We start from the raw sequence: 24,280 nt of genomic DNA on the forward strand, positions 1-24,280 counted from the left end.
AGTTTTTTTTCTTCTGTTTTTCTTCTTTTTTGACAATTAGGCGGCAAAGAGAAATTGCTTTCGATTTCGATTACAAAAACAAAAATAAATAAATAAATAAAAAAATAAAAGCAGCAGCAGTCATGGAGAATACTTCAAGACAGTGTCAAATGTCTCACAAATTGCCTTGAATAAAACTCTATATGTTATATTTATAGCCTCACATATTGATTGAGAAATTGTAAATCAAGTGTTATTTTTACACAATGTTTACTATTTCTGTAGACTAGACGTTGCCTGCATGGAAAGCGCAATTGTGATTCTAGTTTAAGGGTTTTTTTTCTATTGTCGTGAGTTTTGTTTTTTAGTTTTATGGAAATATTGAGCGAATGCTTTTTTCAGAAACTGGGTCACACTTGACTCGTGCTTGTTGTGGAGCGAGCGAGAGATAGCGAGAGAGGGAGACAGAACTAATTAGATGTTGCGCAAAAATTTCTAATGAAATTATCAAGTGGGCAGCATCAACAACAATCTTCTGCTGCTGCTTCGCCTACTTCATCAAAGTTTTATCATAAGCCAAAGATCATTTTGATGTTGCCCAATTTTTTCTCATTTTTTTATTATTATTTATTTTTTATTACCATTATGATGGCTTTTTAAGTGTTTGATGTTCTAATTTCGTGAGCTCATCGGGCGGGCAGACGAAATATCATTTTGATTTCATTTATTATGTAAATTTCCTTCCAAATATTAGTTTTATGGCTAGATATGATAAACATATCAATTGCTAATGGCTGCGTACAACTCTTTTAACATCTTCAAATTTGGATATCAACATTTGCTAATTTTCACAGTTTGTCTCTTGTTTCGAGCTTTTGTATCTGATTGCAAAATCTATGTCGGTTCACTGAACTTTATAAAAGATCAAAACATAAATGAAAAGAGCTAATCTGTTCTGTTGAATTCGGCTTAGATATATGTTATCCTCTAGAACAACACGTGTTTATGCTCACTGAGCTATATATCTTGGCTGCAAAAATATGGCTAACATTATATAAATAAAAAGCAGTTGCTTATGGCACCGATTCACCAGGCTTTGGGAGACTTTAAATGAACTTTATTTGTTGTTCATAAGTCTGTAGCTATATATTTTATCATTTATATATTTATTTAATTTTTTCGCTTTGATCTCAAGCTCGTTTTGGGCCGCACCTCAGCAGCTGAAAATATCTGCATTCAATAAGTTGTTAGGTTTTGCATGTCAAAGCAGAAAAAAACACCTACAGATAGCCACGCCCCTCTAACTCGCTAGCTGCTCCTTAACTGCCCACAGTTGATTTAAGCTAAATAAATGGGCCGTTGGCAAAAAACAAAGAAGAGAGAAAAATAAAAACGAATATCGATGCGCTTTGCAACATTTGTATTTCGCTTCCTGCTCAACGACGACGACGACGAAGACAGAGATTGTCAGAGCTATTAACAAAATTGGCAATGCGTTGCAACTGGCAGCTGGCGCAGATACGAATGCAAATACAGATAACGAAATAGATACAGGTACAAATACAAATACAGATACAGATACAGATACAGATACAGATACAGATACAGATACAGATACAGATACAGATACAGATACAGATACAGATACAGATACAGATACAGATACAGATACAGATACAGATATAGATACAGATACAGATACAGATACAGATACAGATACAGATACAGATACAGATACAGATACAGATACAGATACAGATACAGATACAGATACAGATACAGATACAGATACAGATACAGATACAGATACAGATACAGATACAGATACAGATGCAGATGCTTACAGCTAGATATTACTCAATCACAGCTATAGACTTCCGTGACCGTCTGTGTCTACATTTGAGACAGTTAGAAGGAGAGTGAGAAATGCAGTCAACTGTCAAATGGGCGGGACGGCAGGGGGTGGCTGCTTAGAAATAACAGCCACTGCAACAACAACTGCTGCAGCACAAGGCTAATTGTCATTTTCCGACAACAGCAACAACGATAACAACAACAACAACTACTCAGGGGAGCAGCCGTTTGAATGCACTTTTACTGCCGCGATTTACGATTGTTTTCAGCGCTGCGCCAATTGGGCTCAATAAAGCATATATACAGCATGCGCACCCCTCTTAACTTGGCTCAAATAACAAATACCGTTAGCCAGCGCTGCACTTGCTGGCTTAGACCAATTTTTATTGCCAAAGCCAAACACCATACACACACACACACACATAGAGAGAGAGGGAGAGCAAAAAGTCGAGCCGCCCAGGTTCACATTTCGATGTCCATTGTCTTTGTGCAGTCAGCCCGGCAGCCAAAACTAAAAGTGTGGAGTCGAGCTCCGGGAAGCCGAGTTGAGTTGGGTTCAGTTGAGACTCAATGTTTGTAGAACGGAAGTTATTAAAATTGTTGTTTTGTTAGCAAACGCTAACTGGCAGGCCCGGGGGCAGCTTAGGGGACAGTGGATGAGAGTGTGGCTATCGCGCATTTCTGGTGCATTGACCACCATTTGCTGCTCGATTATTACACATACGCAACGTGCGCCCGGCACGGTCCGGCCCGGCAGCTGTCGCTCGTTTGTCTCTTTTTTGCCCATGGTATTAGGGTTTATATGTCACGCCTGGCATTGTCGTTGAATTGTTTCTATTTTTTTGTCTTGTGCTCGAATGACAACTGTTGCACGGCGCAGGTTTTTGCTTGTGCGTAAAAATAGATTCTATAATACCCTACACTGTGCCAAGTTATAAGAGAAATATTTCATATTTATTTATATTAATGGGTGGCTCACATTTTTATCCTTTGCATGCATTTCATTCATTTTATTGCTATCTCCACATATCTCCATAAAATGGACAGTAAAATTAATAAAATTCATTTTCTAGACTTGCTATAAATTTATAGCACTTTATAGCAGCCTCTAAATTCATCACTAATAATACATACATAGATCACAATAAGTGCGGCTTACCTAATTTTCGTTTATAATCATGCCATAAATTTATGGCACTTTATAGTAAGTCGTTTTAATAACTTATTCTTTAAAAGTAAATGATCTTCGTAATTGTCGCATAAATTATTCTTAATACATTTGCCATAGGTTTATGGCAATAGCTAAAACGTGATATTTAATTCTTCTGCTTGTATTTTCTTAGTATATTGTATGTTTTTTCGCTTCTTCCAACAGTTCCCAGTTTATGGTGTGTAAAAGGGGACATAAGCCTATTTATGGCACTTTCCGCCATAGCATAAACTAAAAATATTTCACTACAAAATACCGACAGCTTAACACTTGTCTGGTCTCTCCTCTGGCAAAACACCTCCACCATGGATGACTTATATCCGCTTGACCAAACGCCAGTTGCGCCCGTCTGCCCCCCCCTCTAGCAATTCACCTCTACCCAGTGTAAGCTCTTTCAAGCACAACGCTGGGTACTTCCGCTCCGCAGTCGGCTGTCGGTAGTCGACAGTTGTCGCTGTTGAAATCTATACGCGATTAGCTGACATTTTGCCCAGAGGTCATTACTTGGGGGGTTGGGGTTACTGGGTCAATAGCTTATGAGGTCACATTTGTTGGGGTATGCGCAGGGCGTACGATGGCTGGGAGGCGTGGCTAATTATGTTAGCTGTGCGCTTAGTTAGCTTAGCACTTGCTAGTTAGCTGGTTAATGCCGGCAATACGAAAATTATTGTGGCATGCGATTTCTGGCCTGCTTTTGCAAAAAAAGAATAAAAAAAAGGTTGTATATACATATATGTGAATAGTAATAATGAAAACTAAATGAATTTCACTTATGTGTCGTGCCAGCGCCAAATTAAATGTAACAGAAATACATATAAATGTTTATAGCATGTTGCTCGCGGCCGACTCTCGGCTATTTTAGTGATCGGCTCTCTTTTGAGGGCACCTTCTTATTCGTTTCTGGGCCACGCCAAATGTTTGTGACAAACGATGTTGTTGGCTTCGATTGTGCTTTAACCTGGTGTGCCGTATGATTAAGTGCCATTTCTCCTTGTCGTGGGTCAGTTATGGCATATATTGAGCCTACCAGCGCCCAAATTGAGCTATGTGGCCCGAATTTCTGTGTGGATTCGCCCGAAATTCGAGCCTTGCATGCACAAATGCAGTTGCGTTCAAATTATGGCGTATTATTGTGGGCATAGAAAGCATGTAATGGGCTACGAAAAGCGAGCCATAAATGGGCTTGTTTATGTGCAGCTCTAACAAAATTGAACATGCTACGTAAGCATTACGAGCACGATGAACTGAACTATAAAATTGACATAATGAGTTGAACGATTAGAAATGGCTTACAGCTGAAATTATATTAACTTGATATAAATTTATAGCAGTACATAAATCTGGCAGAAGTGCATGTAACTGTCTGTAAAATACAATTTTGAGGCTTGCTATAAATTTATGGCAGCTTGTAGCAGCTCGCAAATATTCCATAATATATTTGAAATGCCATGCCAAGCATACATCTGAAGTGAGAATGACACACACTGGGCTGCTATAAATTTATAGCACTTCCATCCACGGCAAGATCAAAGGCCTCTGATGTGTTTTTTTACCCCCGAAACATCAATGTGTCAGAAATGCTTGGAATATTTGAGCTGATCCCAAACAAATCAATGAATCGCAGTGGAACAATAGCTACAAAGACCTTTTCCATAAACCTTACACGCGATGCTTCGAAGCTTCCCATTACGATCTACAAGTGTGTACATGTCCGAGAAAGAAGAAAGACAAAACAAATAAGGGAAACGAGTGAATAATTTGAATTTCAATTTGTATCTCTTTGCTTGTGATACAACTTTTGGCATTTTGTGGCACTTGAGGCGTCAGAGAATCAAAAGAAAACATTTTAATAAGTCAAAAATCGAAACAATAGGCCCAGTCTTTTGATAGGGCATCACATTTTGACATGCTGCGGGGCATGCCCAATGAGAATATGCCATGATGCTAAGAACCGCAAAGAAACATCTGCCTGGTAAAAAATTGTCAAGTAGCCAAACAATTTAAATGGCAACACTCCCCCGATTACAACAAATTTGACATTTGCTGCAAGGTTTGCGCTGCTCTTTGGCTCAGTGAGACCAGCTCAAATAGAGAGAAAAAAGTTGATTTACATAAATGCGATTTGCGGAGTCAACGGTAAAATTGTATATAAATCTTCCGTTCGGCTGATTGCAAGTGTCAAAAGTCAACAACAAAATGTCACGTTTTCTCGTTTTTCTTTTTCTTTTTTTTTTTCGTTTACTGAGCAAAGAAGAAGAAGCAGAAAGTAACGCAATTGACATTTATTAAGCAAACGAAATGCACTTGAAAAGCGATGCACAATATTATTATTATTTTATTATTATTTCTTGGCTTCTTCGGGGAGTCGATTGAAATGATTTTCTCGCGCTTGTCAAAATACAACTCGCCTGGAAATTGACAAATTGTGCACATAAATTTCTTGACAGTTTTATTGCCATTAAAGTTGGCTTTGCCCGCTTATTTTTTGTTCACTTGTTTCTTCTTCTTCTTCTTTTGTGTTTTTGTCGGTGCCCAAAGACTCAATTACTCTGAGTGACCAATTTAGTGTCAGTCTGTATATACTATATCTTGTATATATATTTCTGTTTTATTTTTTGACTTAGGGTCTGCGACACTTGACGTCGAAATTTTAAATTAATTGTTTTATATTTAGTTTTAATGTTTTGGGTCGCTTGGGCAAAAAGACCAACGTGAAATTGGCTAAGAAATTATGCAAGAGCTAAAATTAAATGGGGATTAGCAAAAGTCAAGAATGACCCAAATTTCGGCATTAGCTAATTTTGGCAATGGAAGCGTGTAATTGATATTGACTTTTGCGCATTGAAATTGAATCACAATTTGTACAAGGTCAAATCAGAAACCAGAAAGAAAAAACCCAAAGCAACTGACACATCTTCGTTGACTTGAGAGCTGTGAAACTAGCATTGAAACTGACATTTGAATCTCAATGCCAAGCCATAGAAATTGCAGATATCAATGAGCATACTCAGTCAAATTAATCAAATGACAGTGGGCGTCAAAGCAATGCCAAATGTATTTTAGCCCAAATATAGAATTTGCTATTCAATTGTAATTAAAGCAATTGGTAACTGGTAACTGGTAACTGGTATTTTGCTGCTCTTTAGCCTGCTTGAATGTGGCCCACCTTCTAAATAGCTTTGACAGCTATTTTTAGTCATAATTTGACAGCCTTGCAATTGGCCTGTGTCTCTGTGCGGTGCGGAGTTCAAGAAACTTTCGCTTATCAAATTACGCCAGACAATGTGAAACTTCAGCCGAGACTCAGGCTAGCTGGCTCTCTGGCTGTCTGGCTGTCTGGCTTATGGCATTTGCTCTTTAATGTTGCCCAACTCCGCTTTCTATATAAGAAATTGCGAAAAGCCACTGAAGTAAACCAGCTCACAAAACTGCATTTAATGACAGGCTCCCAGACGACGAGATGACGAGCTATCCGAAAAATAAAAAGTCCAAAGAAAGAAAACAAAAAACCCAAATTTAATGGTTAGCTTCATCGACCGACAGGCCAGAAGAGACAGCTTGCTTTTAAATATATTGCAGAAAAACGTCAAGTCAAGCCAAGCCAGCCCAACTCCCACCGATGCCATAACAACTGTCAAGTTGATCCAAAACTCAGCGTGGCAAACGAATGCTGTAAATTATGATTTTATGACAGAAAACTTTTCAAAAGCCAATAAATTTTCCAGTCCATGTCAGAAACAAACCCAAAAGAAAACACACAAAAAATATCAAGAGCTGAAGGAAAAGGTTAAGCATAGGAAGTAGACAAGTCTTGCTGGGAGCTCTCGCAATGGCACCTTGAAATGTGACAAACACAGTTAAGTACACTGGGAAAAACAAAAGCTAATTGAAGGATGAATGAATATGATATCGATGCGAAATGATACAAAACAATACAATAATAAAATCAATAATAGAAAATAAAAAGAAATCAAATAAATTAAAAGAGGGGAAAATTTGTTGTTTTTTTTTTTTTTAGATTTATAAATTTGCAATTTTACTGATTTTCATATATTTGAAAAAATATATATATGTGTTTAAATATATATTTATTTTCACAAAATTATTTCCTTTTTTTTTTTTTAATTAAAACAAAAAAAGTTTTTGTTTATTTTATTTAGATATTAAACATAATGTTTTATTTAAATAATAATAATTTTTCTATTTGATAATTTTATATTTCTAAAACTATTTTACGATTTCTTATACATATTTAAAAATTTCTCATATTTATTAAAATTTTGTTTGCTTATAATTTTTATATTTTTTGAGCTGCAACTTAAAATTTTTTTAAGCTTTTTGCATTTTCACAAATATTTTCTATTTCAAGAGCAACCCCACTTAGGCGCTCAGTGTACTCGCCTAACTGTTAACTCATTATGTTGCTATTCATAGAGAAACTTGTGAAGCGCAGCAAACTTGTGCGCCCACATTTCGAGGGGTTGCTGCGGCCCCTAGTAAAGGGTTAGGATTATTATGCATATCGCTGAATGCACAGCCATAACACATACACACACAGTGTCAACTGCTTGACTGACTCGATGACTGACTGTTTGTGGCTGAAACGCCCCCAACACTACGAAATGCACACACAAAAACATAAAGGGCCAACACACAAAAAGCCAATAATTGGCCATGACTTTTTGGTTACCAAGTTGCAGGCCAACTGTGCGCCACCCGCTTATGTTGTGGCCCACAAGTGCATAGGCGAGTTCCTGTTTCGAATGCCTCCCTCAAAATATACCCAAAAAATAGAAAAAAAATATTAATAAAGTTTGGGGCCTTTTGATGATTTGCCGACAAACACCGCCTTGACAATGAAAACTGCTAAATGCCGTTGACTGACATTCGAGTTGCTGCAGGGGGGCGAAGGCTTTGAGTTAGTTATGGTTATGTTTTGACAAGTCGTTGAATATTTTTTGTACGTAATACTCATTATGAAAAGGATAAATGGGGTATATAAGGAGGAAAAGACTTATGGCAGGACAATTGAGGAAGTTCATTTAAATGTTGTTTATCAGCATTGAGTTTTCGATTACTTATGTAAATATTTCTATAATGTATATTTATTACAAATAAAAATTTTTCTTATCTTTTTTTTCATAACAAATTTTTTTTTTTTTTTATCAAAAATTTTTCATTTTTATTTCAATTCAATTTCTTCATGCATCTAAAGATCTTTAGGATTAAATTTGAGCTTCAGCTTAACATTGCTTTCATCACTTTCAAATTACTTTAAAAAAATAAAAATAAAGGGTACTCCAGCTTTTCTACTTTAATTTGATATTTTTATGGTTTTTAAGAGGGAAACATTTGAGCATTTTATTTATGGTTTGCACTTTGTATGCGCATCGCGTATTCGAGTTATATATTCTGTTCTTGTTGCTATTCCTTTGATTGGTTGCCCGTCAAGGGTTAAAGTCAAGGGTTTAACTGCGAGCTACTGTTTCAGTTTTAGCATATAATTAATGTGTTTATTTGGTATTTTTACTTATCGAACTCAACTTGTTTCCTTTGCAGTTAACCAACAACAACAGCAATAACAACAACAACAACACAAATGTTGTGCGACCCGCAGATCTATTGCCCAACAGCTGGTTATCAATAATAACTCTTTGTGGCCGGTTCCCTAAGAATAACCAACCACTAAGCAACACCCTGAGGCGACAGCACTCACTGTGCCATTTTGGTTAACATTGGAAAGTCCACATCCATACACACACACAATACACACTACACACACACACATTCACAGAGACATAGCTCAGCACAATGTTGGATCGATGTGAAATGCCGGTAAGTAGCTCAAAAATTGATAAAGAAAGGCAAATTAGAGTCTAGTTATTGGATAGATATACAATTAAGAATTGTAAAAATTTTCGGTCATAAAACAAAGAGTTGAAAATTAAAAAAAAAATTTTTAAAAAAAGATTAGGAAGTTTATGATATGATATAATATATTATTTACATATATGTTTTCCTACCAGAAATGAATATTCGAAACTAGTGTAGTACAATATTATTATGGGCAGATAATAATCTCAAAAAGGAATACTAGAGTACCCCGTATGACGTTAATAAACATTATTAAAAAAAAAATAAATTAAAAATAATAATAATAATAATAATGTTTCATAATATAGATTATATTTCAAAAACTAATATTTATTTATATCTACATAAGCTATAAGTGTGTGATTACAGAAAATTGAAGTGAAATATATTAAATTATAGCAAAACTAGTCAGATGTAATATTTGGTATTATTTATATACAACATTATATGAGAGCAAAAAATATAATGAAGATAGACTACAATTATAAGATATCTATAAGGTGTAATTATGAGAGAATAAAAATCACAAGGTCAGTTAAAAAACTAAATCTAATAGACTCACAAAGGGTTACTACCGCGTACTACTTTAATAAATTAAAAAAAAAAAAAAAATATTCTGAATTAATGTAAAATAAGTTGTAACGGATTTACAATATAAAAATATAATTGAGGTAAATATAATGAGCATATAAATAATAATATATTAACAATTAAAATAATTTATCAATAATTTTTAATAACAATATACTTGTTTAAATTTGAAGTGAAACTCTTTTGAAATTAAAGTATAAGTTTGCACATTTTCAGAAGCTCATAAAAGTATGTAATGATTTTTAGTGAAAATAAATTTCTAGGCGCAGCCACAAAGTATGCAATAATAAATATATTAAATATGTGTATGTCAGCTTAAGCTCTCTTGTTAAAAATATGTATATATTGTAAATAGTTATGTTAATAGTGATAAATAAAATTAGCTTATATTTTTTTTAAATATATGTATTTATAAATTAATTAATTAAATTATTAATTTTGTTTGCTTTTGCTCCCATAGATAAAACTGGACAACGAGAAGCTGCGACGCGATGTGCGTCTGTCCAGCTCGCGGCTGGACCTGCCACTGCTGTGCAATGTGGGGCGACGCCTCGACGGGCACACGAACGGCAACGGCAACAGCAACAACAACAATAATGGCAGCAGCAACCATGTAAACGAGCCTACAGCAAATACACAGAACGGCAATGGCAACAGCAGCAACAACAACAACAATTTGGGCTCCCCCGTTTCCTGCTCGACCACAAACAGCGGCAGCGGCAACGAGCGCGGCTCCTCGACCAAGTCAAACAGCAGCAGTGGCAGCGGCAGCTCCGGCAACTCAGCCAGCAGCACGGGCAGTGCAGAGCTCAAATGCAATTCGCCCATGACACCATCAGGTGGGTAGTGGCAGGGGGTGAGGCAGCTAAGGGGTTGTCGGAATTTGAGTCTTGTCAACATTCGCAATGTTTGCATTTTTAGTGCGTGGGGTTCATACGCATCGCTGGCATCGAATGCGAATTAGCAAAGCTCACGCTCTCTGAGTTCAGGCTGCAGGTGGGCTGGCAGAGAAGGCGTGGCATTAATTAATTTTGTATGCAAACGAGGTCAAGGTCGCAATAAATCTGCCACGTGGGCTAGTTTTCAATTACTTATGCTGGAGCGCATCAAAAAGCAAATGAAAAGGTGGAGGGAGGGAGATGTGAAAGGAAAGATTAAAGAAGTTGCAATGCAAATTTTATGGCAAAAAAATTTGTTAGCAGATTGAAAAGTTGCACTACAAATTATAATAAGAGATTACCATCTTAGTAACTTACTGCTCAACCTTCTCTTCGCCCAATTATAACTTGTCAAAAAGTTGCTATAATAATTATAGTAAAAGATTTCGAACCTTAAAGATTTCATGTAAATCTGTTACATTTTTTCCTGGTTTATTTAGACCTTCTTAAAAGTTGCTATTATAATTATAATTATTATTCGTCAACTATTTCTAGCTAGTTATATAGTTCAAAGTTGCCATAATACATATAATACGAGATTATATACCATATATATAACCATATAACCAACTCAAACCTGCTCCTTACCCAATATACTTGTCTGAAATTTGCCATAATAATTAAAAAAAAACATTATTGTTCTATGTGCATTTTATATAACGCTCTCATATCTTCTCCTCACCTATTCAGAGCTTGTCAAAAAATATCGCAACTACTTGACTGATCTGGAGTTCGAAGAGCTGAAGGTATACAAAGAGGTCTGGTACTTTGGCCAGCATGCCAGCAAGAACTACAAGCCCGCCCCGACAGCCAGCACCACAAATCTGGGCTATGACGATGACAATGGCAACTACAAGATCGTAAGTGAAAATCAATATGGTCTATATGAATGCGATCAGCTTTGCTAACACTTTTGTTGTACTGTCTATCCCTATGCCAGATTGAGCACGATCATATAGCCTTTCGCTATGAGATTCTGGAGGTGATTGGCAAGGGCAGCTTTGGCCAGGTGATCAGGGCACTCGATCACAAGACCAACACACACGTGGCCATCAAGATAATCAGAAACAAGAAGCGCTTCCTCAACCAGGCCGTCGTAGAGCTCAACATTCTGGACGAGCTGCGCGAAAAGGACGCCGATGGATCTCATAACGTAATACACATGCTGGACTATACGTACTTTCGCCGGCATTTGTGCATTACCTTCGAGCTGATGAGGTGAGCCACTCATATAGAGTATATATAATATAATTCATTGTTGATTTTACCCACATTGTTTATGCTGTGACGTCAATGGCGCCTTGATTGGCTGTCACTGTGCAAATAATACGCCGTATTTCTTGCTTAACTTGCCAATTAAAAACGCGTCTTCCACGCATTTGCCTATTAGCATTCCACACGAATTAAATGAATTTATTCGCAACTTCTCCTCATCTCCTCCTCAGCCGCATTTTGTTTTATTTGCCCTTTGCGTGCGTTGCGGCTATTACGGGACATGCCAAGTCCTTCTTTTTGGCTCTGACAAGTGCCTAGCACGCATTATGCCGATCCTCTGTTGCGCTTTTAGCCTTGGCAACCGAAGGCCCCCACTACTTCACAGTTAACATGTGTGTGTGTGTGTGAGAGACGACCCCATCTATAAATAGCTATGGAAAACCTGCTCAGATTCGAGTAGATTCTATTATTAACACACATATTAGCAGCGTGTGTGTGATATGTGTGTGTGTGTGTGTGTCACATATATGTGTTTAACTAGTTGTTGTTGTGCTTTCGATTTTGGCTTTCCTTTTTTCTATGGGCTCGTAATAAATCGCTGTGCGTTTTCTTTATTAATGTCGCCCATAAAACTCAAGTGATTTGCCATAATAATTTGACAACGCTTTTTAATTGCTTTTATTACTGCGCTTAGGCAGCCATTTCTTTATCATATGTACATATATTTGTGTTCATATATATATGTTTATAAAAGCATACAAAACTACTTGAAAATAATGGCAAAATTATTATTATAGTTCTGTATGCGCTTATTTGAGTTTGATTACTTTTGTCAATATATGAGGAAAATTTTATAATCCAAGGATATCAACTGAAACGAAAGAGTTAATATAATTTCTGTAGACAATATATATATATGTGAACAATTATATGCATCGATTAAAATACTCTTTCGATTGACTAGTCCAACACCCACTCATGCTGCCTCTTTCAGGCACTTGAATACATATAAGTGTAGTTAACTCTGCACAGCTCCAATGCAGTGAAAGCATAGAGAGCAGAAAGCAGAGAACAGAGCTCAGCAGAATAGACTGCATAAGCTGATGATACTCACTCTCTGTCAAGAGCACAGTTCAGCAGAGTATATTGTGGAAACAAGCTGATTCCTCAAGATGAAAGTGAGTTTGGGCTCTCTACTTGATACACTTCCACAGTGTATTAAGCTGAGATCATAGAATGAGAGAGAGAGAGAAAGAGAGAGAGAGCACTGGTAGATTGAGCCGCATTCCCGCTCTTACTAATCCAACTTCATATGCTATTGCTGATTCATAATTACTTATTACTAGATAATACACATTCACATGATTCAACACATATCATAGCTCAATGAGTCTAGACTCTATCTAGACTCTCAAAAGCAGAGTCAATTTTTCATTGACAACTTTACTAATTTATATCAATCTAATATGTATTAAGTAAAAGATCAAATCAGATTAGGAAAAGGAAATATTGTATATATAAAAAAAATAAGAATATATTTCTAGCAGAAGCTTTATTACATATAAAACATATATACGAATATATATATGTAGGTATATGCATATATGTATGTCTATATGATATATATCAAAAGCCATTAAGCTTAATGCTGTCAATCGGGCAACTCATTTGGCTTCGCACAAAGCCAACACGCGCTCTTCTTATCTACTTTGGAAGCCCTACAAAACGCCTTTTGCCTGTGCGTATTTGCCACTGTGTGCGAGTCCTTAATAACCATATATATATTACAAAAATACCTTATTCTGCAATCTCTCTAGCTTAATTAAAGTTTGCCATAAAAATGCTTTAACAATTTATAGGTAATTTAAATGCAGCTGCCAGCAGATGCGAGTAAGCAAATAAATTTCCATTTTAGTTTGCCTGCATGTCAGACCACACACACACACACACACAGTGCACACACATGTGCACACACTCGAACTGACAGGCAGCGGATGTGTATGCACAACAAACCGCAGGCGGCGCCGCGCAGCTATCAATTTCAATTTAAATATTGTGTTGCCTACTTTTCCGCTGGCCTGAAGTGAGCCTGGCTCGTGGCTAAAATGCAGTTGGCTGCGTGTGTGTGTGTGTGTGCGAGTGTGTGCCTATAGATATTTACCTGTTGTTGCTTTGCGATAAAATCGCAATCTAATTGATAGACAGCCAGCCAGCCAGCCCCATATCAGGTGTTGATTGCATGGACTTGCTAGCTGTGTCTCTCTCCCTCTCACACACACACTCACTCTTTCACGCGGCCTGCCTGCATATGTCAAAGCTCAGACAGCTGGCAACGCAAATATGGCAGCACGCGATACCAAAAACAAAATGCAAAAAACAAGAAAAAAAAACTAAAAGAGGAAAGAAATATGACAACAGTGAAAGGTAACAAAAAAATGAAACAAGAAAAGCAAAGTTTTACAATTTGTTGAAGGTCATGGTTTCTTAGCCATTGACTTGTTTCCGTTTCCTGCTTTGTGCCACGCCCCTACCGTCGGCCGCTTGACATTTCCCTTTAATTTGTCTTAATTGCAGCTAACTCGGCTCGTTGCGACATTTCGCGATTCGCCAGAGATTCGCGATTTCTTGGCAATGGTTTTAAAGCACGCCATCTGGCGGCCATTGCTGTCCCCATATATCGAACAAGAATTTCAATAGCATTTCCATGCACAAAGTAAATTAATTTATTTAGTTGCTGTTGTTGTGCTTTTTGGCACTAATTAGCCGCAAAACAGCAGCTCGAGTGCGCATTTTACTTTTTGGCTGTTTTTTGACCATGGCCAGGCCAGGGATTGGGGCAGGGATGCAAGGCGAATCCTTCGTTGCTGGCAAAGTTTAAAGTTTGTTTTGAGCGAGTAAACAAAATTGCGCGGCTTAAGTTTGACGTAATTAAATTTACGTGCACGCAATTGAATTTGGCCCATGTTAATTTGTTGTTGTTGTTGTTGTTGCTGTTGTTTGTCGGGCACAAAACTCGCAAATTGAGTTAGTTGAGTTGATTAAGTGGATTAGCGGCTGATTCATGAGCTGCCGGAAATAGCAGCGAAACTTGTTGTTCCCCGATTGATTGAGCGAAATATTTGACTAAATGTGATGGCCACAAGAAATTTATATTAGCTTTACTCAAATGAGCTCAACTTGAGTCAACTCCTCTCCCAGAATCTCTCAAATTTTCGCGGTAATTGCAATTATGGAATGCACTTGCTGCTTAAACTTTGCTAATTGGCAGGGGTTAGTTCTAAAGGGCGACAAAAAAGGGAGAGAGAGAGAGAGAGAGAGAGAGAAAAAACCACAAGCTTATTAGCCTAATTAGCATGTTCTTCGCTGCGGAAATACAGACAGCAAAAACTCAACGAAATAGACACAGCGCGAGGCTGAGAGGCAGCTAAATAGGTAAATAGGTAAGGTAAGCAAATTTATGTGTAATATAAGCCAGGGCGTTGCAGCCTAACACACACACACACACACACGCACATGTGGGACGAGAAAGGACAAGGTCTGACTCGACTCACCCACACACACACACACACACACACATTCAGTCGCTGCCACCTGCAATTGAGTCCATTTGGCATGGCATCGGGGCATGTTTTGTGGGGCGGACACGTAATTTACAGCGACAGCGATAAAATGAGCTGCCAAAACTGCCAAAGATGGTCACATTTACAATATGGTCACACTGTGCGACGACCATAACTATGCAGCATATTGTGTGTGTGTGCCTGTGTGTGTGTGTGTGTGTACGTGGATGACGCTGCCAAACGATGTTGTCATGGCCAAATTTCAGTGCGGTCTCTGTGGGTGTCAGGGTCATAAATTCTGGTTGCTGCTGCAGAGTGGTTCCACGCTCTCTCCCTCTCACTTCACTCTCTCTCTTCTCTTCTCTTTCAGCCATTGTTACTGCTCATTTGGGCCATGTGTCAAGATTTTGATGTCTCGGGTCTTTGAATGTAGTTTTTTTTTTTTTTTTTTTTTTTGCCTTTCAATTTGCACATGATGAGATAATCAAATAATGTTATCTAGATGAGCTGTTGGCTTTTTTCAAGCTAGAGCGTTAACTAATGGCAGCTGTTTAAGGCGAAAGCTAAATCAAACTGGGACAATGATTAATTGAAGTTAATATAAAATGCAAAAGTATTTAGGGATGAGTGACATTTGCTATTAGAAATGTTAGAAATGTTTCAAGCACATGCTGGAATTTATTTGAAAGCTCCTTTAAAGCTGAAAGCTGCTAGACCTTAAATATGAAGCTTGATCTGAAACCTGCTTCTCTGCTTTAGATACATAACTCTCTGCTAGATCAACCTTGAAAAGCTTCAGAAAACTCATATTTATTAAAAAAAAAAAAAATTAAAATAAAAATAAAAACAGTATACTCTTTCACTTTCGTGAATGAGTCTAAAAAATAATAATAATAATGCGTATTTAAAGTGGGGTGACAGCTTTTAAGCTATTATGTATTTAGCAGAACTGCTATACTACCAAATTAATCCGGAAAAGTATCAATCGAAACTTTTTACCTTTCATTGAGCTCTTTTAAGGCTCTGAGCATATTTACTGATCCCTAAAAGCTCATTTTAAAACCAAATGTTGTAAGCACATTATCAAGTTATGATGTTTTCACTTTCGCTCACTTTTTATTAAGCTCCCTTTAAGCTTCACTAAATAACTTTCTGTAAAGCTCTGTTGGCAAATAAATTGTATACCACGAACGATCCCTGAGCTGTGAAAGCTGCTTAAAGCTAACCCATGCTAACTTTTAGCTTATGGCGAAGCTCATGTCATGTCACCAATATGAATCATGTATATATGTATTTATATATACATATATGTATATTTGTATTCATATGCAATTCATACGATATGCTGTCAGGAGCCATGTAATCGTCCATTTGTGACAAGGCGTTGAGCAGCGTCCGAGTCGTTGGATATTCAGAGACTTTTAATTAAAACGCACAGCATGCACAGCAAAATTGTGTGGGTCAGGCAGGAGCAGAAGCTGAAAAGGACGAAGAAGAAGAGGAAGATGGCATGGCAGCCGCCTCATGGTCTATATGCAAATGAGCAGCGTCCTGCGACTGGTTGTTTTTTCTTGTAAATTAATTTTTGCACTTAGCGTGTAGATTGCAATTACCAGAGAGGGAGCGAGAAAGAGAGAGAGATAGTGTTGGAGAGAGCGAACGAACTGAGCAACTGGGAATTAAGTTACTATCAACAAAGTAAAGGATGGGGACAGGAGTGCGTGGGCGTGGCTGGCTGACAGCTGTTGTTTGCTGTTGATATTGTTGTTGTTGTTGATGTTGTTGATGTAGGTTATTATTATTATTACCATTATTATTATGCCGTGCCGTGGCACAGTAATTACCGCTAATTGACATTTGCCAGGCATAAAGCTTGCTATTCGCCAGTTAAAATAGCGATATATTTATATATGTAGATAAATGAAGAGATCCTTGAGAAAATGTAGAGACATAGTGTTTACACAGTTAAAATAATGGATATAAATTAATATTGATATAGACTAAAATGTGCGAAATTATGTTAAAAATACATTTTAAAAATAAAAAATAAATAAATATAAATATGTTTATATCACAAAATAACAAAAAAAAAAAAAAATATATATATATATATATATATAAAATATAAATATAAAAATATATAATATAAAATATAAAATATAAATACCCTTAATTGCATGACAAAAGTTTAAAACATATATAGTTTAAAAAAACGTAATATATAATAAAATTTATAAAAAAGAAACAAAAAAAATTTTAAAAAATATATATATATTAAATTTATTTAAATTAATTTATAGTACTAAGTATATAAATGTCAAACTATAAATTTTTAAAATAGCTAATTCCATACATTTCATAATTTGGCAATTTGATTTAAGTGAAGAAGTTTCCTAGCAGTGCAGGTCCTGGAAGCTTTCAGCAAGGACAGCAAGCATTTATCGTGTTCATTTGATGCCAGTGCAATCTCTTTAAATATTTTATGTCTAGTATTTATTTGGCATTCCATTCTATTCAGTGTCAAGCCGTGCTAAGGCAGCGAATGCTTTGCACTAATTAAAATGCGAGTCGCCCACACATAAATATGCCGGGGATATTCAGCCTTGAGTCAATGTGACAGTCGGGCGCTTAGTCTAACCAAATCAAGGTCGTTGTCGCTGAACCAGGGACAGCATCATTAATTAGTAAACCAAACAAAAGGCTAACCGGAGGAGAGAGAGGGGGAGGAGGATAGAGAGTGAAAGAGTGGGATAACGAGTCTATAGCTTGTTGCCTGAAGGCGCTGAACCATAGGCTATAATTGGTATATTAAAGAGCTCGTTTTTTAAGCACTCAATAGGGCTGAACGGCTAAGCGTTGTCTGAGTGGGAATTCGCATGAACTGTTCATTGATCAATGAAGAATGAGTAATGAGTAATGAGTGAATGAGTAATAAAGAATGAACTCTGCTGTTCGATGAGCTGTGAATGGCTGAGGAATAAGTAGCTCATGAACTACTTCTTCCATAGAACCACCTTGAGCTAATTGTGCTATTGAACATGAATGAATGAGCAGCTAAGTGATACGAAATATTTATGAGCTGCTTAAGTGAACTGGCTCTTGTATCTTTGTTCCTTCTCTGGAACAACTCAAAGCTCTAAATATACGATTGTAAATCTCTCTTTCTAGGTAAATAAATTTCAGATTCATATATACAGCTGCCCACATCCATCTATTCGCTATGCAAATCTCTGGATTTCGCCACTCTCAACAGTCGACCAGTGCTTCCGGCTTGGTCGTCAATCAATTTGCAAAAACCAACACAACAGAAAAAAAACAAATCGAATTTCCATTTTGGTGCAGTGAAAATTTTGTGGTGACACCATTTTGCGTTGCGAAACGAATTCATTTTGCGGCCAATTGACAGGCCGCCAAAAAGTAGGCAAAGCCAAGCGAGTTCTATGCTGCAGCTGAGGGCAACCTTCGAAAGTTTATGTTGTTTGGTTTAGTTTAGTTTAGTTTATGGCGGGGGCGTGGGACTATGGCTTAGACAATGACATTTTGGGGCGCTAAATGCTTGCATTAGTGGCTCGTTACAGGTTCATGTTGCAAGCAGCTGGCAAATCAATCAAATTACAGAGAGAAAGCGAGTGAGAGAGAAAGGGAGATGCAAATAGTTGCAGAGCCAGCACCATTTTCAAGTTCATGAGCAGCCAAAGTACACCAAACTCGCTCTCTCGCTCTCGCCCTCTGTTGCTGTCTCGCTCTTGACATTGGCCGTGTCGTCGATAGGCATGTGGCATGTCATAATGCAGTTATAATATGCCATTCGATGGCAGTGGCTCTGCTCTTTTTGGCCCGCTCGATTGAAATTATGACATTTTGATGATTTTCTTATTGGTTTGTTATGCGACGTCAATCAATAGATGTTGGCCAACAACAACAGCAACAACAACAACAACAATACTCTTTAAAGCCATTCACACTTAAAATGTGACCTTAAAGTTTTTAAACTTTGCATATGTTATGTTATGTTAATTATGTTATGTAACTTTACATATGTTATGATATGTTATCAATGTTCTGTATCTTATATATCTTATGTATGCTATAAGCGTTATGTTATCTATGTTATGTTATTTTATCAATAGTATGTATTTGATATATGTTGTATATGTAATGTACTTTATGTACGTTATCTATGTTATTTTATCTATGTTAGGCATAAATGTTCCTGTCTTTTCTCTTTAGATCTTAAAGTCTCAGCATAACACCAGAAAATCTCTGGCTACCCTCGCCTTCACATTCTTCCTCTCTCTTTTGCTTATGACTTGTTGTCTGACAAGATAAGAAACGTTTCTTAATTGGCTTAGACTTTAGTACATGTTTAACATGAGCTTGAGCTTGTCGAAATGCGAACAGCAATCATCATAATTGATGTAAATAGGCGGATGGAAGAGCTAAGCCTACTTAAAGAGTTATTTTATTTATGCTAAACAAGATTGAAGCGACTTTTACCTATTGAAGCAGGATTGCAATTTGTAAAGTATATCTGATACTAATATGATATAATAAAAAATTGAAATGTCTAAAGTTAACTAAAACTATGATGCCACATTTAGTTATTTGGCAACTTTACAGTTCATGCAGCTTTGGCTCCTGTCTTGAACAAAGTCTGATTATTTTAATCTCTCGCAAAGTTCCATAGTTCATTTTCGTCAGTCAATCAAAAACATTTCCCCAAAGTTCACAGACTAAACTACTTCATATTCATATTTCCATTAGGGCAACTTTGCTCAATTTAAGCTTAGCTCAAATTTCATCAGTTTGGCCAAGTGAACTACTTAAGCACACACACACACATATATACCATATATACCAATACCTATATATACCAGCAAATCGTATACAAATATCGCAGCATGTCCTGCCATTTGCAGTTATTACTTTTGGCATCTCTTTGGGGCTGGCAACTTTCTAGGTCAGAGCATCGCAGTAATAAGTGCAGCTCAGCTCAGCTCGGCTATTGATGAAGTTATTGATGGCATTTATAGACGATGACATGGGCAGCACAGGCAGCGCCAAGCGGAACCGGAAATGACAGCAGCAGCAGCTGAATGTGTGTGGTCAGCAGAGTTCAATAACTAAGCGCAGCATGTGAAATGTGATATGCGAACAGCAGCAGCAGCAGCAGAAGCAGAAGAAGCAGCAGAACTAGCAATGTGTGCCAATCAAAGAGAGATGATAGAAGCTTAGGGGTAGCACATGCCACAATAATAATGATGACGATGGCGCTGATGATGATGAGGTTGTGTGTGGGACAGCCAAAAACTCATCAACTGCTACGCAAAAGCCCAAAGAGCTGACAGCCATCAAAAATTGACAAAACTTGAGCAATTCGCTCAGCTGGAAATAGTTGTGGGAGCCAAACCGCAAATAAAAAGCGTTTGCAATGACATTGGCCAAAAAAATATAGCGAAGGACAGCAGAAAAACGACAACAACAGCCTTGTTATCAGTTAATTAATCACAAAAACTGAAAATCGAAAAAAGCGCAGAAAAGTAAATACAAATTGTGAGCAACAAAACGGAGCTGGAAACGGCAATGCACAGTGGGATAGAATACTAAAATTGGTGATTAAAACAAAGGCATTTATAAATAAGTAAGAGTTCAATAGCTATAGCGAGAGACAGTAGAGTAGGGGAACAACTAAGAGATATCCTGAGTGCCAGACTATCTGCTGACAATAGTCTCTCACTTCGTATGGTATATATAGGTTAGTCAAGTCTCTAGTCTATTTCACTAGTTGACAAATATTATTATATTGTATGACTTTTATGGAGTTATGTTACATTGATTTCAAAGAATTCGAGTCAGAAAAGGCAAACGAATTAGCTATAAAAATTCTACAAAAATTATAAGTTATAATAATATTGGGAATATTTAAAATGTTCAAGAGTAAAGAAACTCATTACCATTTCATCATAGTCATAATTATCATTATTATAGAATTTTTATAATAATAATACTTTTGCAGAATTTATATAAAAATATTTTTAAGATTTTTATGAATTTATTGAAATTTATTGGATTTGTAAAAATGTTATAGAAATATTTGGAAGATATGAGAACGTTCAGGATTTTATTGTAACTTATTATTTTTACAATATTAAATTGGTTAAAATAATCTGTTAATAATAATTAATAATATTTATATTAGCTGTTCCTTTGACTGATTATTGATATGATTTTCATTTTACATATTTATTTATTTATTTTATATTTTGGTAGAAATAATATAATACTAATTAAATACTACTGCTAAAATTAAATATATTTCTTATAATATATATACTTTTTCAACGTCGCCTGCCTTCTGCTTAGAGTCTAAATTTTAAATATTTTCGACGTCTCTTTTGTATGTCTGCCAAATTGTCGCTTCGATCCCGCCCACAGTCCCTAGTTTGTTGTTCGCCTTTCGCTGTTGTTGTTGTTGCCTGTTATCGTCATATATCCAAATTTGTGTGCGACATGCAATGCAAATTAATTCAATGCATGTTATTTTTATCGTTGTTGTGGGCTTTAAGCGGCCGGCGCTTGCCTGGCGTTTTTTTTTTTTTTTTTTTTGTTTTTTTTTTGTTGATGCCAAAGTCCCAATAGTTTACTAAAGTAAACAATCGATTGGGGTTGCGCAGCTGAGTCATGTCTTTTAATCGATCTATCTAACTTTCTCTCTTTCTCTTTCTATCTCTTTGCAGTCTCAATCTGTACGAGCTGATCAAGAAGAACAACTACAACGGTTTCAGCATGAGTCTGATCAGACGCTTCTGCAATTCGATTGTCAAATGCCTGCGTTTGCTCTACAAAGAGAATATCATACACTGTGATCTCAAGCCGGTCAGTAAACAGATGATTTATTTGATTTATTTAGTGCTTGAATTTTAATTAAAATTGTATTGAAATTTTCGCCATCAGGAAAACATTTTGTTGAAGCAGCGCGGCAGCAGCTCAATCAAAGTCATCGACTTTGGCAGCTCCTGCTATGGGGATCGCAAAATCTTTACCTATATACAGTCGAGATTCTATCGGTCCCCGGAGGTGATACTGGGCCTGCAATATGGCACCGCCATCGACATGTGGAGCTTGGGTAAGTGAATTGATTGGATCTGGGCTTTCGATTTTAATTAAAGCACATTTCGCAATATCTGTACAACGAGCGCCGCCCACATTCGCCCCATTGCAATGAAAATGAATTTTTAAATGGTTTTTCCTTCTGCATTTGCCAGGCAAATTTATAGCTAGAGACTCACAGTCGCACACACGTTGCACCTATAAATAACTGCGTGGGAGGGTGGTGTGTAGGAGTGGTTATATACAGCGTTTAAATATTTTATACACAGTTTTATGGCCACGCTGCATGTGGCCGGCATTTGTGCGAGTGTATTTGCAAAAAGAGGGTTAGCCCTTTTAATAGTGGGTCATGCGAATGACATTTGCCGTGTGCGACTTTTCAACGGGCTTTACGTGGCTTTGCCATTTTTAACCATTGACATGGAAGTTGGCAAAGCGAGGACTCTGTAAAATTTAAACGACAATAATTATTTATTAAAGCACTGCGTTTAAAATACGCACGTGCATCTAGCAACCAATCCAATCAGCAGAGCTGCGTAAAGTAAATCGCCTCATTAATCAGACGCGTACGATAAACAAGTGTTGTCATTAAACAGCAACTCAAAGCGCTCTGGCTAACACTCACTGTTTACACTCCTCGCGTAACAGCACAAATATATAAAGCGAGATCAAACCAATAAATATTGTCGACTCCCTCTCTCTCACGTTAGCACTCGTTCTGCAATACACACACGCATATGTAAACAAAATAAAACACAAGAGCGATTGTGAATAACAGTTATTTCCTATAGGAGTACACTCTCCACAGAAATTCACTCAATTCTTAGCAGCCGACCTCTTCACACTCACTCCTCATCTGTGCTACTTACTCTGCAGCTCTAACATCTGCATAAATGAGATCAAAAGCAAGAGTGTTAATGGCGGTTGAGCTTTACAGTTCATTCTAAACTAGCTCAGCAGCGATTTCAGTTGGTGAGCGCCTTTCTGGCAGCGCTGTAATCCTAGCATAGCAGCCGAGCTATTCACACTTACGTTTCACATGCTGTTCTGCATGAGAACATAAGAGGAGATCAAAAGCAAGAGCGTAATGGCGCATTATTTAAAGGCTCAGTGGTGGTAATGGCGCGTGTGGATAACTCGGATAACTAAGCTGTCTCCTCAGCTGTTAATACTTAAAGGTGGATAAAAGCTCGCTACCTAGTAACCCCATACTCATTTAGGGTATTTTCTTCTGAACCTCCCACTTAATTAATATTTTGTATATATGTAATGTAGGCATAAATATTTTACTATACGTTCATTACCTTAAAAATGCAACAATAATATTCATATAAATACATATACAGATATGCATACATGTTTTCTGTTAAACTTCCAACACAGTGTACTCATCGTTTAACAGTTGACCTACTCAAACTTCATACATACATACTACATATGTATGAACATGTATATTATCCACACTGCTCATTCTGCTATGCTAACTTAGAAAGGAGATCAAAAGAGAAAGCGGTAATGTCTGGAACTCCTACTCGATATGAAAATGTCTTTCTGTCTGTGCTGTTATCCCTGCCTAGCAGCCAATAGAACGAGAGCATAATAACGTATATATAGTTGACTCCCTTGCTCATGTAATATTTGTACTTGTCGCACTGTAATTGGAGATCCAAGACAAAAGCGATAATGGCCGCTGTCAATAACGGTTCTATTCCCAAAAAAAAAAAAACACTCAGTCGATGACTCAATTGCAATCGTTTTTCAGTTGTTTCCTGTCATTTCTGTTCACCTGGTATTTTGTTCAGATTTTTGTGCAATATTGATTAAATTTTATAACTTTACTTATTTTTATTATTCTGTTTTAAAAAACTTTATAAGAACACACAAATCGCGCGAAAGAGCGTGAATGGCGGATGTAGATAACAGTCATATCAAAATGACTCAAAATAGCG

At 36.9% G+C, this 24,280-nt stretch overlaps 1 protein-coding gene across 1 annotated transcript in view; it reads left to right on the forward strand.

Moving 5' to 3' along the window:
* Positions 1-24,280, forward strand: part of Dyrk2 (Dual-specificity tyrosine phosphorylation-regulated kinase 2) — a 64,633-nt gene that overhangs the window by 33,901 nt on the left and 6,452 nt on the right. The window contains exons 4-9 of the mRNA XM_018003924.2: positions 8,603-8,878; positions 9,969-10,347; positions 11,137-11,306; positions 11,387-11,664; positions 21,959-22,097; positions 22,176-22,347. Coding sequence (XP_017859413.1) covers positions 8,855-8,878; positions 9,969-10,347; positions 11,137-11,306; positions 11,387-11,664; positions 21,959-22,097; positions 22,176-22,347 — 1,162 coding nt within the window. The 5' untranslated portion in view covers positions 8,603-8,854. The remainder of the gene's footprint in view (positions 1-8,602; positions 8,879-9,968; positions 10,348-11,136; positions 11,307-11,386; positions 11,665-21,958; positions 22,098-22,175; positions 22,348-24,280) is intronic.

The sequence above is a fragment of the Drosophila arizonae genome, chromosome 3 (assembly GCF_054131065.1).
Source record: "Drosophila arizonae isolate 15081-1271.41 chromosome 3, UAZ_ARI_1.0, whole genome shotgun sequence".
Lineage (NCBI taxonomy): Eukaryota > Metazoa > Arthropoda > Insecta > Diptera > Drosophilidae > Drosophila > Drosophila arizonae.